General features: G+C 42.3%; 1 protein-coding gene across 1 annotated transcript in view; it reads right to left on the bottom strand.

Annotated features, from left to right (window-relative positions):
• The window catches only part of DIAPH3 (diaphanous related formin 3), a 1,357,913-nt gene that overhangs the window by 455,672 nt on the left and 884,700 nt on the right, over positions 1 to 17,541 (bottom strand). Inside the window, exon 22 of the mRNA XM_082245041.1 lies at positions 10,212 to 10,341. Within this exon, the coding sequence (XP_082101167.1) occupies positions 10,212 to 10,341 (130 nt within the window). The remainder of the gene's footprint in view (positions 1 to 10,211; positions 10,342 to 17,541) is intronic.

Genomic DNA, 17,541 nt, shown 5'->3' with positions numbered 1-17,541 from the left:
CACATGTCAACCCCCCCAAATGAAGGTACAAACTAAAGAGTGTGTGGCAAGGGGTGGCTGAAAGAAGATTGCCAAGGGAGACGGAGACACCTGGCTCTTGATGGTACTCAGGGCCAACTTCTAAACAACGCCCCATTGAAGAAAGGTTAAGATCCGAGCCACAGAAAAATATCAAGGATGAGCATCAATTAACTCACAACAAGAAATGTATGCTTTCTACATTACAATGGTATCTCTTGCTGGAAGACAACATCCTTGCCTTCACCATAGTAGGGATCACTGACCCAGACAGTGCTGCTATGTTTATCCTAAATTCACAAATAAATCATTATATACCACAAATGTGCAAAATATATATCAAATGTGCAAAATGAATAAATAGCAATAATAACATGCGCAGCAATATGTGTAAATAAAGTCCAAAATTCCTTGTGCTATGGTGAATCAATAATTCAATCATTAAATAAATCAATAAAGAATTTAAAAGACAATATATATATATATATATATATATATATATATATATATATATATATATATATATATATATATATATATATATATATATATATAAAATAAATGTCCTTGAGTGAAAATAACAAAAGTGCTGCTGTGCTCCACTTCTTTGAATGAAAGTTCTGGTGCTCCCCCTTGTGGTTCCCTACTTACCACAAACAGATGAGAAACAAGCTGTGGGTTATCATTAAATCTCTTTATAATGCCCAGTATTCCTTGTGGATGCAGCCTTTTGTGATGACATAAGTTGGAGAGATCCTTATTTATGGGTGTCGATGTTCCAGAGGGCCCTCATTGAAACAAAATGCCATCCATAGTGAAGTATGTTGAAGTAAACCGTTTATTGAATGCAAAGAAAACGACTTACAAACATATGTGATATACAGGCAGTACTCGGCACGGTGGTTTGCTGCTCTCACAGCGTGCGCTCCACCGGCCGGAAGTGACGTAATGTGTGACGTGGTACGCTCAACCAATCGATAGACGTGTTTCGTCCTCCCCTTTGGGCGTCATCTGTAGCTGGCGTATAGCGCATCCATGGATCATTTATGTATGCAGGACACTCCTCCCACTCATCCTGTTAAACACTATATGCGTCGCCGGGACTGCTCAGCAATCGCCGCTCATCCGCAATAGGTCTAAAATCAAATATCTCACATATGTATGCGGACATTGTGAGTAACGAGATAATAAACTAATAACATTTAATTGTAAATATAATTTGAAATAGTAACCATAAATGTAAATACGGTGCACTGTGTGACGAATCACAGTGACCTTTAGTGGAAAAATATAATATTCATTCTAGGAGGAATGGCTTGCATCTATTGACATACAAACAGAGAATATTCAATATACATTCCAAAGACAGGAATTTACTATGATAAATATAAATAGCAGGATAAAAATACAGAAAACAAATTGGCCTAAAATGTTAAAAAAAATTTGATTTTTAAATTTTTTTGGGGGAATTTATATAAAAAAATGTGAAAAATATTGTAATTTTTTCAAAATTGACGCTCTTTTTGTTTATAGCGCAAAAAGTAAAAATCGCACAAGGCGATCAAATACCACCAAAAGAAAGCTCTGTTTGTGGGGAAAAAAGTACATCAATTTCATTTGGGTACAGCATCGCACGACATTGTCCGTTAAAGTCACGCAGTGCCGAATCGCAAAATAGGGCCTTGTCAGGAAGGGGGTAAAATCTTCCGGGGCTTAAGTGGTTAAAGGCGTAGCCATGGGGGCCAAGTATGCCCCCACAGTGGCAAACATATTTATGAATAAATGGGAATCAAGAGTACATTTTTAAAAATCCACATCCCCCTATTAAAAACTTTAAAAGGTACATAGATGATATTATAATAGTTTGGGAAGGCCCACAACAAACCTTAATCAATTTTATTGAATATATGAACAACAATAGATTTGATATTTCATTTAGGGCCAATTTTAGCAGTACAGAAATTAACTATCTGGACCTTACTATTTTTAAACATAATGAACGTGTGGCTACGAAAACATATTTTAAAACCACAGACAGAAATAGTTTTATCCCTATTAATAGTGGCCATCACCCCAGATGGCTATCTGCAGTGTCGAAAGGTCAACTTTTAAGGATTAGAAGAAACTGTCACTCTAACCAGGATTACATAACACAATCCAATATGTTAATTGACAGATTCAAAGATAAGGGCTACAAACCCACACTATTGAATCAGATTCAACAAAAAGTTATTCATATTAATGGAGATTAATTACGAAAACCCAAGATTAAAGAAAATAAACCGTACCAACTGGCTTTTTGAACTGAATATAATCAAAATACAAGCAACTTGAAAATATCATCAAAACCCACTGGCCTATTTTAATGAGGGACCCCATCTATAAGTATCCTGGCAAAAAAAAACAAACAAATTATTTATAGAAGACCCCCTATCCTGAAAGACAAGATTGTTGACCCACCTACTAAAATGGTCACATTTTTGGACAATAAAGGATTTTTCAGATGTGGCAGGTGTCTTACATGTCGCACATGTAAGACTAATAATAAGGCAAAAAAGGTAACATTTCCTATCAACCTCTACCAAGCGACAATATGAAACTGATAAATTTATCACCTGTAGCAGCACCCATGTGACTTACCTGTTGGAATGTGAGTGTGGTCTCCAATACATAGGAAGGACCACTAGGGAGCTAAAGGTGAGATTAAGAGAACACATTAACACTATAAAAAAAGGTTTCAGAAAATACAATCTTTCTAAACACTTCAGACTCCATCACAACAGAGACCCCAGTAAATTAAAATTTTGTGGTATAGATAAAATTGAAAAACAGTGGAGAGGTACCAACATGAAGAGGTCCATCTCACAAAATGAAACTAGGTGGATACACAGACTTGGTAGTATGACACCCAGAGGATTAAACGTGGAGCTATAATATTATTTATTTTATTAATGATTTTTAATATTTTATATTAAATGTATTTATATATTTTAATATTTTTTTTAATTCGTCATATCTATATATTTTATATTGTAAAATATGCCTAGAGGTGCTGTCCATACAGAATAGCTATATATATTCTTATCCTGCTATTTATATTTATCATAGTAATTTCCTGTCTTTGGAATGTATATTGAATATTCTCTGTTTGTATGTCAATAGATGCAAGCCATTGCTCCTAGAATGAAAATGATATTTTTCCACTAAAGGTTACTGTGATTCGTCACACAGTGCACCATATTTACATTTGCTATTTTAAATAAGATTTACAATTAAATGTTATTAGTTTATTATCTCGTTACTCACAATGTCCGCATACATAAGTGGGATATTTGGTTTTAGACCTATTGCGGATGAGCGGCGATTGCTGAGCAGTCCCGGCGACACATATAGTGTTAACAGATGACGCCCAAAGGGGAGGACGAAATGCGTCTAGCGATTGGTTGAGCGTACCACGTCACACATTACCTCACTTCCAGCCGGTGGAGCGCACACTGCGAGAACAGCAAACCACCGTGCCGAGTACTGCCTGTATATCACATATGTTTGCAAGTCGTTTTCTTTGCATACAATAAACGGTTTACTTTAACGTATTTCACTATGGATGGCACTTTGTTTCAATGAGGGCCCTCTGGAACATCGACACCCATAAATAAGGATCTCTCCAACTTATGTCATCACAAAAGGCTGCATCCACAAGGAATACTGGGCATTATAAAGAGATTTAATGATAACCCACCACTTGTTTCTCATCTGTTTGTGGTTAAGTAGGGAACCACAAGAGGGAGCACCAGCACTTTCATTCAAATAAGTGGAGCACAACAGCACTTTTGTTATTTGCACTCAAGGACATTTATATATATATTTATTTATTGTCTTTTAAATTCTTTATTGGTTTATTTAATTATTGATTCACCATAGCACAAGGACTTTTGGACTTTATTTACACATATTGCTGCACATGTTATTATTGCTATTTATTCATTTTGCACATTTGATATATATTTTGCACATTTGTGGTATATAATGATTTATTTATGAATTTAGGATAAACATAGCAGCACTGAATACTTCGGTTCACTTATCACACTAAAGGCACTAGCACTTTAATTTTTCGGCGGCAGCTATAATTTAATTTACTATAATTTATTCACCATAAGCGCGAGGACACTTATCTCTATACTGACCCAAACAGACCTCTTTTCCTCAATACCTGGCTTTCAATAGCTAAGCCATTAAAACCAGCGACTGTAAAGCAGGATGGTGTCATGGATATGCAATAATGTCTGGTAGCTTACCTGTTCCTCATGTCTGCATTAAGGGCCAGACTTTTCCTTCTGGCTGCTTTTATCACCTCTACTTCCTGTTCCTGGCCCGCCCAGGTCATCACAGGAAGCCTATATTAACCAGCGCACTGCAGACTTGCCTTGCTGTTCATCAGTATTAGTTTCCTGTTTGCCGTGTGCTTGAAACTACTCCGCTGTGTACCGACTTTGGCTTGTCTCTGACTATTCCGGTTTGCCTGTTACCCTGACCTTTGGCCTGTCCCTTGACTACCCTTGTCTGCCTGTTACCCCGACCTCGGCTTACCCTTCACCATTCTGTGTGTCCTGAGTGGCTGCTTCCCTTCACTCCCTACGGAGCGTGACCTGGGGGACCCCAGGGGCCACGACCTGGGCTCAGCTGCAGCTAAGTCCATCCTCACCACTAGAGGCTCTGGTGAACACCTGCTGGGTCTTAGACTCCGCGCCCTGGGGAATCTTGGGCTCACGTTCCGGTCCATCCGCAGCAGTCTGCTATAGGGTTCACTACCTTGCGCTGCGCCCCTGCCTCCACAGGGTGCAGTTGTCACCTGGCCACAGGTGACCTGACAGATGGTAGATCAGCCCTTGGGACAATTGGTCTTCTCTAAGAGGAAGCCCCACAAGGGACGTTTTCAGCCACCATGATTGGAAGATCGTCACTCTTTATTCCTCGCAGGAACTGCGGAAGAAGCCTTAGTCGAAAATGATACTGGCCATACCGTGGCCCTTGGACACCTGCAGCGTCAGTCAGAGGACCCCGTGACCTCGTCACGAGCCTCGTTATCCTTCTGTGGAGCCGTACCTGCTAATGGAGCCGTACCTGCTAATGGAGCTGCATGAAAGTCTGTGCAAAAGTCTGTATTGAAGGTGGATACCACCAGACTCAGAACCTGCATACAAAATGGGAGAGAGAACTATCTGTGTGACAGCAGCCGGTGAATCACAGCCTGCGGTTCCTGAAATTTGTCCAGGTGAAGGACCACCCTGGTCAGAAATAGAATCAGACCTAATGAATCAATTCCCTGGACAGGGATAGGGGGGAACCATAGGTAGTACAGACATCACCTGAACATTTGTAGGAAATAAATACACATAAGGAGACTCAGGACCTCAAAAACCTGAAAGGGCAAGCTTTGTCCCCCTTTCTGGGTGCCCCTTTAAAAGAAACATTTTGTGGATCTCCTTGACGCTCACCAAAGAAGTCCATGGGGTGTGAAACTAGCGAAGATGTCCCCCCACCCCAATAATGGGTGAGGGCAGACCTTCATGCTGAAGGAGTCTTGTTCTGCTGGTCCGGGGAAACTAGCTCTAGGCTTACCAGACCAAGGAGCTTGGAACCTTCCCAGGAAAGATTTAAAAGATCTATTTCCCTTATTATCTGTCCCAAAAGCGCAAAATAATTTTCTATGGGCTGAGAAGGAGGGCCCCCGTCTGCAGCAAGGCTCCTTCCCTTAACTGTGGCAGGAAGGTACTCTTCCCTCTTGTGATACCCTTAGTATTATCATTCAGGGTAGTCCCGAACAAGTGATCTCCTTGAAAGGGCAGATCAATGAGAGCTTTCTTAGAGGCTTGGTCTGTGGATCAATTCTTAAGCCACAGAATGCGCCTAATCCCCACCGCTAAAACAAAGTTTGGACAGCACAGGAGCTGTATCCAAAGCTGCATCACAAATAAACTGCAGCCCATGGACCAACTGGTCCGCTATATCAACATAAAAAGCAGAGACCTGCGCACCACCCCCAGGCCCTGGCACAAAAGCTTGGCCCATTCAGTTAGGGTCTGAGACACCAGGGCTAAGGCTAAGACTGGCCGCAATGCCAAACCAGCCATAGTAAACATGCTGCTTGCCACAGCCTCCTCTTTCATGTCAGCCAGGTCCTTAAAGGACTGGGATCAAGACTCACCTGCCAACCGGAGGAGCCCTGAGAATTTGAACCAAGCATCATCATGGCCACTATCCCTGTTCAAATGTAACAGGCACAGGAAGAGGAAACTAAGAAGGAAGAGGAAGAGGGAGAGCTTTGACATCCCCACAAGGCTTCAGTTGTCTCCAGCAACTCCCAAAATAAGGGAAAATGGCCCATGTGACATCATCCGGCTACACAAACATGATCACCAGCCAGACTAACGGAAAATAGCCACCGTCAGCTATAAACACTGAAGCATGCTGCCAGGATCTTTCCTGCACCCTCTGCAATGCTGCACCCTTTGCAAGTATTAAACACGTTTAGGGGGGGAGACTCTGCTGTGCACTCTGCACCAGTCTCTGCACTGGGACCCCTCTGCACTATACCCACACTGCACAGCAGGGCATGCAACTAGGGGTCTCCTACACTGGGACCCTTCCAGACTACCAGGGCAGGACACACACTATCCCAGGACCCTTACAGAGTGGGGATAGCGGGGGAGACCCCAGGGGTCTTTGCTGCATTCTCTGCCCTGGGACTCCCACCAGACTCTAGGTCCAGACAGGGGGGGGATGAAAGTGGGGGAAGCCCAGCTCAGTGAGGGAATTAAGGATGGGAGGAGGGAACCTGCAGGAAGGTCTGACCATCCCTGGAGGTTACCCGAGTCCATAGAAAACCATCAAAAGGGGGGACTGTACTTACCCTTCCATGGTAACGTTTTCAGACAGAACTCCTCACAACCGAAGTAGGGGAGCTGTCGGCCAAGGGACCGCTGGGACTCAGACCCAAGCCTGGTGGTATGGGACCCTACCCTGTGAGACTGAACTTGTGGGCCAGCCTCTATTCATGAGGCTATGTCACGGCCGATCTAGCGCGTAGCTGTGGTCTGCATGCATTTGCTGACTGGGGGGGACCACTGGATCTAGATTATCTAGCTCATCGCCCAGCTCGACAGTTGATTGTAGATCTCCCGAGAGAAAAACAAAAAAAAAGGAGTAAGGAAGGAGAAAAATGCCAGGACCAGAGATCCCAGCCGGGAGCCTAGGTCCTTACTTCTGACTAGACAGATTAAAACTGATTACCTAGAGCAGAGAGGGGGGTTATATACCAGCTGAGGATGGCCCATGGGTGTAGCCAGGTGTTTTTTTTTCTGCCTAGTCCTACTAAGTGGGAGTATACCCCCTTAGGACTGCCCTATAGGCATAGTCAATTTTTTTTCTGCCTAGTGTCCTACTCCTGTAGGGGGCAACATAATCAACGGTCAAAGAAGAAATGGAGCTGTGTCTGTCAATGAACATCAGAGAAAAGGATTTTATGGTAAGACAAAATCTAGTTTTTGTACTTACCATAAAATCCACTTCTCTGAGTTTGACAGACACAGCACCCACCCCTCTATAGAGTTCTGATACTTCTAATACTGCTTTCTACTAAACTGATTAACTAGATCAGAGAGGGGGGTTATATACCAGCTGAGGATGGCCCATGGGCATAGCTAGGTGTTTTTTTGTTTAGCCTACTCCTGGAGGGGGCAATATAACCCACTAGTTATGATTTATGGAGCGCTGTGTCTGTCGATGAACAAAATCAATCTTTGTTACCTGCGAGTCTATATTTTATAGGTACCTAATTACCATTGGAAAGTTATCTGCGTTGGCTGCTCAGAATACCCTTTAATGTTCCAAAGAAGGCTGTTCACAGAGGGTAATGGTTCCCATCATGGCCAGATGGGGAACTGAAGCAATGAAGAAATTAAATAATTATACTAGAATATATATATATATATATATATATATATATATATATATATATAATTATATATATATATATACACAGTTGTGTTCAAAATTATTCAACCCCCACTGAAATTGATTGTTTTGGCCAGTTTGACATTGATTTTGATCATTCAGTCAATTAAATCAAAGAGGCACGTGTAGGTCAGACAAATATAACATAAGATTTATAATGAAATAACCACAAATGTCTTTTCTGTGCTCACATCATTATCAAATTTATTCAACCCCCAAGTGACATTCAATCTTAGTACTTAGTACAACATCCTTTTACAGTTATAACAGCTTTTAAACATGAAGCATAGCTTGACACAAGTGTCTTGCAGCGATCTACGGGTATCTTCGCCCATTCGTCAGGGGCAAAAGCCTCCAGTTCAGTCACATTCTTAGGCTTGTACACTGCAACTGCTTTCTTTAAGTCCCACCAGAGGTTCTCAATCGGATTTAAGTCTGGTGACTGTGATGGCCACTCCAAAATGTTCCAGCCTTTAATCTGCAACCATGCTCTAGTGGACTTGGAGGTATGCTTGGGATCATTGTCCTGTTGAAAGGTCCAACGTCTCCCAAGCCTCAGGTTTGTGACGGACTGCATCACATTGGCATCTAATATCTCCTGGTACTGAAGAGAATTCATGGTACCTTGCACACGCTGAAGCTTCCCTGTACCTGCAGAAGCAAAACAGCCCCAAAGCATGATTGACCAACCGCCATGCTTCACAGTAGGCAAGGTGTTCTTTTCTTCATAGGCCTTCTTCTTCCTCCTTTCAAACATAGCGTTGATCCATGGGCCCAAACAGTTCTAATTTTGTTTCATCAGTCCACAGAACACTATCCCAAAACTTCTGTGGTTTGTCCACATGACTTTTGGCATACTACAGTCGACTCTTCTTATTCTTTGGAGACAGCAAGGGGGTGTGCCTGGGAGTTCTGGCATGGAGGCCTTCATTACGCAGTGTGCGCCGTATTGTCTGAGCAGAAACTTCAGTACCCACATATGACAAATCTTTTCTCAGTTCCTCAGCAGTCACACGGGGACTTTTCTCCACTCTACGCTTCAGGTAGCGCACAACAGTCGAAGTCAGCATCTTCTTTTTGCCACGACCAGGTAGCGTTTCAACAGTGCCCTTTGCCTTGAATTTGCAAATGATGCTTCCTATGGTTTCTCTTGGTATGTTTAACATCTTTGCAATCTTCTTATAGCCATTGCCCTTCCTGTGAAGAGTAATCACCTCTTCTCTTGTCTTCCTGGACCATTCTCTTGACTTCACCATGTTTGTAACCACACCAGTAAATGTCTAGAAGGAGCTGACTATCACAGTCATTTTAAGGCTGCCTAATTGGTGCTTATTAGGCTTTATTGCTGCTCCCTGACATCCACAGATGTTTTCAATACCTGATTGAAAACACTTCAATGAACCTCTGTTCTTCAGAGTGGTAGTCTTTAAGGGGTTGAATAATTGTGTCAATGAAGAATTCACAAAAGAAACATTTAGTACTGTATTACAAAACCAATTGATGTCATTTTAGTTGCATATGGTTCTTTAGGGAGTCCTTGTAGGATTTCATTCTGAATACAATTACAAATGTACACTAAATTCCCTAAACCTTTTACAGCATTGGGGGGTTGAATAATTTTGAACACAACTGTATATATATATATATATATATATATATATATCTATCTATATCACACTGCGTACAATGTAGGCTCTAAAGGCTAAAGTGATGGCAAAAGTGATGGCAAACGCAAATTTTTTAAAAAAAAAAAAAAGCAAGCAGGTTTATACTTACCCAAAAACCTTCTCTTCTTGGGTCCCCCACTGGAGCTCCAGGCATCTCCTTGTTGGAGAGTTATCTCCAAAGGTAGCTGCGTCCTATGGGGGCACTTGGCAGGCTCAGAAGCACAACATTGGATCAAATGAGAATACAGGTTCAATGTAAGGGGGGTGGGGTGAGGGGTTATACAACCCAAACATTTTTTGCCTTAATGCAAGGAATGCATTAAGGTAAAAAATGTTCAGGTTTTATAACCACTTTAGTGGTTTAAGTCATGGTTATAAGATGGTCACAGTCAGACCTGAATAACAAAGGATGTAGAATGACTCTACAGACTGTACAGCATAAAATCTGAACATATATTTTGTATGAATAAGCACAGGCCATTTTTATCAATCTTGCTTCATAGTACATACCTCTACTTGCTTTGTCTACAGTCTGAATATCTTCCACAAACATTAGTACATCAGGAAACCTCTTCTCGCACAATTCAGCCAAGAAATGAATAAGTGTTGTCTTCTGATCAACAGATTTTGTATCTTTCATCTACAGAAATGGAGTAAAAAAAAAGAAAAAAAAAAAAGTAATTCTGTGAAAAAAATGGCAACAAATGGATTTCCGTTTAATCATCTCAAGACTGGATACTCTAACCCACTTCCGGCCCAGGCCTTTTTTCAGCTTTCAGCGCTGTCGTCACACTTTGAACTACAACTACTCAGTCATGCAACAAATTAAACTCTTATCCTATTTTTTTTTTTGATAAAGCTGCAGGGAGGAGGTTTTTCTTCTGACACTTTTTGTTTACAAGTAAAAATCTGCAACTTTGTTAGAAAACTACTTAGAACCCCCCCGAACATTATATATATATATATATATATATATATATATATATATATGTATATAGTATGTATATATTTAACATGTTAAAGCTAACTAAAACACATTATCTAAAATAAAAAAAACTTTGCCAGGACCAGATATCCCAGCAAGGAGCTAGGTCCTTACTCCTGACTAGGCAGATTAAAACTGACATCCTATGCAGGAAGAGAGAGGGTATAGCCCCTGGGACTACCCATAGGCATAGCCAGAACTATTTTTCTGCCTAGTGTCCTATTCTGTAAGGGGCAGCATAACCCTATTGATATTGATCACAGACTGCGTCCCTCAATTAACAATAGAGAAAGATTGTACATGCTTTTCAGGCCCCACATACTGTAGATCATACTCAAGAATCAATCTAATACTTGCAGACCTGCCTTCCATGTGCAAAGTGGCCAAAATACACATAGGCAAATATTACCTGGTCAGACCATGCCCCATTTATGTGTCTATCACTCTCCTCCTACACTGCCCGATCCACAGCCTGTCACAGCTCGGGAGGATCTGGAGCAGCCCTGTCCAGGGGAAACTATTTATAAACGCTGAAGCGCTATGAGTCTTCTCTATTGCTTTTAATTATACCGCACTGTGAGTAAAGAGAGCCTGGATTTACCTTAAACTTTTGAGGCCGGCGGACAATCAGCATTTGGCTGTGTCTTTGATTAAGCACATATCATCTCTTTATGGGATTTTGGGATCTGGTAAGTGGCCATCCTTTTTCTCTTGGAGCACAGTGGTGAAGCACAACGCACTTATAATATACTGACTTTGCACATGGACATTGCATTTGTTTTATTGCACGTGGGGAAGTTGGAACTGTAAATCAGGATTAGGAACTGCTCAAATTCAATATTCATCATTTTTGGTGTGGAACACAAAATTCAATGAACTAATTAATTTTTTGCACCAAGAACTTTATATATTATTGTTTTCACAGATTATGATGTTTAGACTTTTTTGACAGTCAGATTTTCTGATTTATTTTGCAGTTATTATTTGGCAGGAAACCGCACACTTAACACATGATTGCACATGCCCCACTTATAGGTGAAATCAATGATCAGTGCAATTTAGATCCAACACTTTTGTGGCACATATTTGAACCTGAAAAATGTCTAAAACATCGAAAACATCTCACTACCTATATAGTAACAATGCTGGGAAGCTCGTCCGCCAAATACAAGGACGACAAGTGAAATCAAAAATAGCCCACTTGACTAACCCTACAACAGATATGAAAGTATATTGCCCTGAAGAAATTGCTAATTCCTTTAAAGATTATTGTATTATAATCTAAACTCACCACCCCACAGCCATCTGAAGAAGGTATAGCCGCCTTCCTGGATTCAGTTAAGCTCCCTGCTATAAATTCATCCACACTGAGCAATTAAGCGCTCTGTTTATCTCTGAGGAGATAAGCAAAGTTATAAGGACGTTAGTTCTGAATAAATCGTCAGGTGTTGATGAATTATCAGCAGAATACAATAGAACAGCCGTCATTAAATGGCGGCCTACGGTCTGAAAACGGACTGAGTGACACTCCTGTCCAAACCGTCACGTAAAGTGCCACATCTCTAATCTGCAGTCATTGGTTGCCGGGACCACAGGCGTCCCAGCTACCACTAAAGTTTCCTGTGCGCCCAACCCCCTGCTGACTATCTTGCGGCTCCTGGCCGGGTCGCGAGGCAAGGCATGACATCACATGCGTGCCCTCCCCCCTGTTGCTTGTTATTTTGGGGCTCCCATGTCAAGCTGGTCGCAAGGCCCCCTGTGACTTGCTACCTCGGCTTGCTCCCTCTCCCTGCCTGCCTCAAGGTATGTGGGATGTAATATTTAGAGGGACACACTGATGGGCACATTTTCTCTTAAGGGGCACACTGATGGGCACATTTTCTGTTAAGGGCACTCTGATGGGCACAACAAAATGTGCCCATCAGCATGCCCCTTAACATAAAATGTGTTAATGTGCCCCTTAATCTAAAATATTCACATCAGAGTGCCGATCAACATAAAATGTGCCCTTTAAAGTGCACTTAACATAAAATGTGCCCATTAGCATGCCCCTTAAAATGCATATTGCACATAATGTATTAAGAGCCTTATTGCTTACACTTCATCTGATTTCATCTTAATAGATTGTGCATGAGCATTGCGTTAGGTGTTCCCTTTTCTCGTTAATTCTTATAAAACCCAACAAAAAACTATTGAAAAGAAGACCATGACCTCCTCCAATGCCTTCGACTATGCGGTTATGCCTCCCCCAATAAAGCGGGGAAATTCTTAGCAGTCTGTTTAAAAACACAACAACTCAAAGCAAAAATTCCCATTCTAACCAATCCTTTCTTGAATCAGAAACTTCTCAACCCAGAGCATATAACGGATGCATTTGCAGATTATTATGGCTCACTCTATAATTTGAAATATGACCCCATAACACCTCAGACCAACTTAAACTTCCTTCTCTCACTGTCCCTGAGCTAGCTGACCTGATGCTAATGGCAAGTCTCCAGGGCCCGACGGTTTCTCCAATGACTATTATTGTTACTGTAGTGACATCTTAGCGCCTCATCTGTCCCTGCTATTCAATGCGGCAGAAGATAAGGCTGCCTTCCCCTCAGAAATGCTTAAAGCATGTGTGGTGACCATTCCTAAGACAGGTAAGGAAGCTACTACCCCTTCAATATCCCTTTTAAATACAAATGTCAAGCTACATGCAAAAATATTAGTCACAAGGCTGAAAGGAGTGATCCCCTGTCCAATACAAAAAGATCAAATGGGATTTATTTTTGGCAGGCAAACATCAGCTGCTACTAGACATATCTTGAATGTTGTCCACCAGGCAACTGTATGTCAAACACCTTACCTGCTTCTCTCAATTGGTGCAGGGAAGGCGTTCGACTGAGTTCACTCGGGTTATATGAAGCAGGTTTTATCTAAGTTTAGCTTCCAGCGCTTGATTCTCTCCACAGTCCTAGCCTTATATGTATCGTCCTTTGCTCAGGTGTACATGGACTCCTATCTAAATCCTTTTTCATATACAATGGCACCAGACAGGGCTGTTCTCTGTCATCAACCATATTCAACCTAATGATTAAGCCACTGGCAGAGAGCTTTTGTTCTCACCCACAGATTTCAGGTTTTAAATTTAGGGATTTCCCCCACCTAATTTTTTTTTTTTTGCGGATGACGCTATTCTTATGTTGACTAGACCCTTCCCCAAGCCCATGGACATGAGTTCCTTTTACCCTACAAAAAATATTTATTTTTCCATTTACCCATATACATTATCTTACAACAATAAGTACTTTTTGTCTGGTAAAAAGAAGAGTAGAGTTGTAAGTAGGTCCAAGCGTGGAAGGAGCAAAGAGAACAAACACTGTAGATATGGGGTCAGCTCATTTGGTTTGACAGTTTCAGGGATATTTCTGAATTTTATATTATTATTACGCCTGGAGCGATCCTCCAGGTCTGCGAGTTTCATTTTTATGCGATGCAGCTCTTCTGCTTGGTAATCCTGTGTGTCTAGCACTTCATTATGTGCCTTTGCATGCTCCTGAACAGTGTCCTCCAGAGTGTCAGTCCTGAACTCCACAATTCTGCCCTGGACTTGTGATAGGGATAATTGAAGCTCCCTGTGCAGATCTTTCTGGAGGGTGAGTAGCATGGCTTTAAGAGTGGCCTCTGAAGCTGGGTTATCAGTAGCAGGGACTGCGGCTAAGGCCCGGTCTCTATCTGCATCTGTGGACCATAACTGCTTTTTAGGATGTGGGCCTTTGTATGGAGATTGGGCAGGGGAGGAAGCAATCCTCTTACCTCTGTCAGATGCTTGTCCCATCACAGGGAGGTCTGGGGCTGTTGTTGTGTCCATCTCCCCAGCAATGATGGATGAGGAGGGATCCCCTGAGGGTGAAGACAGTGGAGGGCTGTGTGTGGTTAGCAGAGGGGGATGGAGACTGGCCGGTCTCATTGTCGGTGCCATGATGTGGAGGCCGCATGTTAGCAGCGTTGTAGTCTGTGAGGCGGTGGGGAGCAGGCGGCTTGTTGCTGCGCTGCGGCATGCCCAGGTGCCTCTCCTGTGTGCTGGTGCTCAGTGGGGCGATGTGAAGCTTTGGGCTGTGGCTTTTAGTTGTGGTGGATCCAGATCGTGGAGCGCAGTGCCTGGATCAAGCGTCCATCTTGGCCCGTGGCAGACCACGCCCCCCGGAAGTATTATCATTTTTAACATTATGTCTCTATGTCAGGAACAATATAAAGGTGATAGAAAGGAGTGACATTACGGATGGGATGAGCATGGATTTAGAATCTGTGTGGGTTGAACTCCATAGGGAAGGAGAAAAGGGGAAAGTAATTGTGGGGGTTTGCTATAGGCCACCTAACCAAGGGGAGGAGGTAGAGCTGGAATTCTTAGCACTAATGAGTAAAGTGGCAAAATTGGGATCAGTCGTCATATTGGGGGACTTCAATTATCCCGACATTGACTGGGACGAGGGGACTACACACTCACAGAAGGCCCGCCTATTCACGGAAACCTTACTGGATAATTACATGTCACAGTTGGTGGATTCTCCGACTAGAGAAAATGCAGTCCTGGATCTATTGATCACTAATGACCCAGACCTAATCTTGCAGGTAGGAGTCCAGGACAACCTGGGCTCTAGCGATCACAGGATGATCACATTTAGTATAAATAACAATATAACAAGGCAAGTGGGGAACATAAGAACCCTAAACTTCAGAAGGGCAAACTTTCCAAAATTGTACTCATTGATGGAAAGGGTAAACTGGGACCAAACCCTGGGATCCCTGACCACAGAGGAAAAATGGGAATGCTTTAGGAACATATTGGGCAAAGGCATCTTGCAGTGCATTCCTATGGGAAATAAATTTAGAAGAGACAAAGCCAAACCTGGCTGGTTAAACCGTAGCGTCAAAAAACTTATTAGGGGAAAAAAATTGGCCTTCAAGAAGTATAAATCAGAGGGCACAGTATCGACTTTCGAGCAATACAAGGAGGCAAATAAGAAAAGTAAACAAGAAATCAAGATGGCTAAAATCAACTTTGAGAGACAAATAGCGGAGGATAGTAAAAAAAACCCAAAGAAATTCTTTAAATATATCAACAGCAAAAAAACTAGGGCAGAGCATATTGCACACATAATTAACAATGATGGGAGGATGGTTACAGAGGACACTGAAAAAGCAACCGTGCTGAATGCTTTTTTCTCGTCAGTCTTTACACAGGAAACTGAGGGGTACACTGACCATGACTGTATGGTTAGTAGTAATACACAGGACTTGCCACTATGGCTAACAGAGGGTGAAATCAGGGAAAGGCTGGATAAACGCAACACAAACAAATCACCAGGCCCGGATGGCGTACATCCGAGAGTACTCAAGGAACTCAGTAAGGTTATATCCAGACCACTGTTCCTGATCTTTGCTGACAGTATTAGGACAGGAGATGTACCAGGGGATTGGAAGAAAGCTAACGTGATTCCGATATTCAAAAAGGGCCAGAGACATATCCCGGGAAATTATAGGCCTGTCAGTTTGACATCAGTAGTATGTAAACTTCTGGAGGGGATGATAAGGGACTATATCGTAGAGTTTGCTAAAGACAACAACATCATCAGCAGTAATCAGCACGGGTTTACAAATGGGCGTTCTTGTCAAACCAATCTATTAACATTCTACGAGGAGGTGAGCTGTGAGCTAGATAGGGGGAGACCAGTGGATGTGGTGTACTTGGATTTCGCTAAGGCGTTTGATACAGTTCCCCACAAGCGCTTAATTTATAAAATAAGGTCTGCAGGTATCGACAGCAGGGTTTGCTCTTGGATACGGAATTGGCTTAAAGGGCGTGTCCAAAGAGTGGTAATAAACAGCGCATACTCAGACTGGTCTGAGGTTGTAAGCGGGGTGCCCCAGGGCTCAGTCCTGGGACCAACCTTGTTCAATTTATTCATAAACAACATTGAGGTAGGGATCAGTAGTTCGATATCAGTTTTTGCAGATGACACAAAATTGGCCAGAGCAATAACTGCACAGCATGAAGCAGATATCCTACAGAATGACCTGGACAAAATTACAGAGTGGGCAACAACATGGCAAATGAGGTTTAACGTGGAGAAGTGTAAGGTTTTGCACTTGGGGACTAAAAACATAAAAGCACAATACACATTAGGAGGGGAACCCTTGGGGGAATCAAAAATGGAGAAGGATCTGGGAGTCTTGGTTGATGATAGATTAGGCAACAGCATGCAATGTCAAGCGGCAGCTGCCAAAGCCAGCAGAATATTAGCATGCATAAAGAAAGGGATGTATTCCAGAGATAAGACTATAATCCTTCCACTTTATGAAACTCTGGTCCGACCGCATCTGGAGTATTCTGTCCAGTTCTGGTCGCCAGTCCTCAGGAGGGATGTGTTGGAGCTGGAGAGAGTCCAGAGAAGGGCAACTAAACTAATTAGGGGATTGGAGGACCTTGACTATGAGGAGCGTCTACAATCGCTTGATTTATTCTCCCTGGAGAAGAGATGTCTGAGGGGGGACATGATAGCAATTTATAAATATCTTAATGGGGATCCCAGCTTAGAAAAAAAGCTGTTCATTCGAAGGGATTGCATGAGGACTCGAGGGCATACAATGCGATTAGAGGAGAAGCGTTTTAACCTCAGGCAACGTGGGGGGTTCTTTACTGTTAGGGCTACAAGATTGTGGAATTCTCTACCACAAGAAGTGGTTTCTGCGGGTAGTATGGTGGCTTTCAAAAGACTCTTAGACTTACATCTCAAGGATCAGAACATTCAGGGGTATGTGAGATGATTACAGCCACACACACCTACACAGGTTGAACTGGATGGACTA

This window comes from Pelophylax lessonae, assembly GCF_965119305.1.
Source record: "Pelophylax lessonae genome assembly, chromosome: 2".
NCBI lineage: Eukaryota > Metazoa > Chordata > Amphibia > Anura > Ranidae > Pelophylax > Pelophylax lessonae.
Note: the sequence above shows the minus strand (reverse complement) of the source record. Positions and strands in the feature narration are given on the sequence as shown.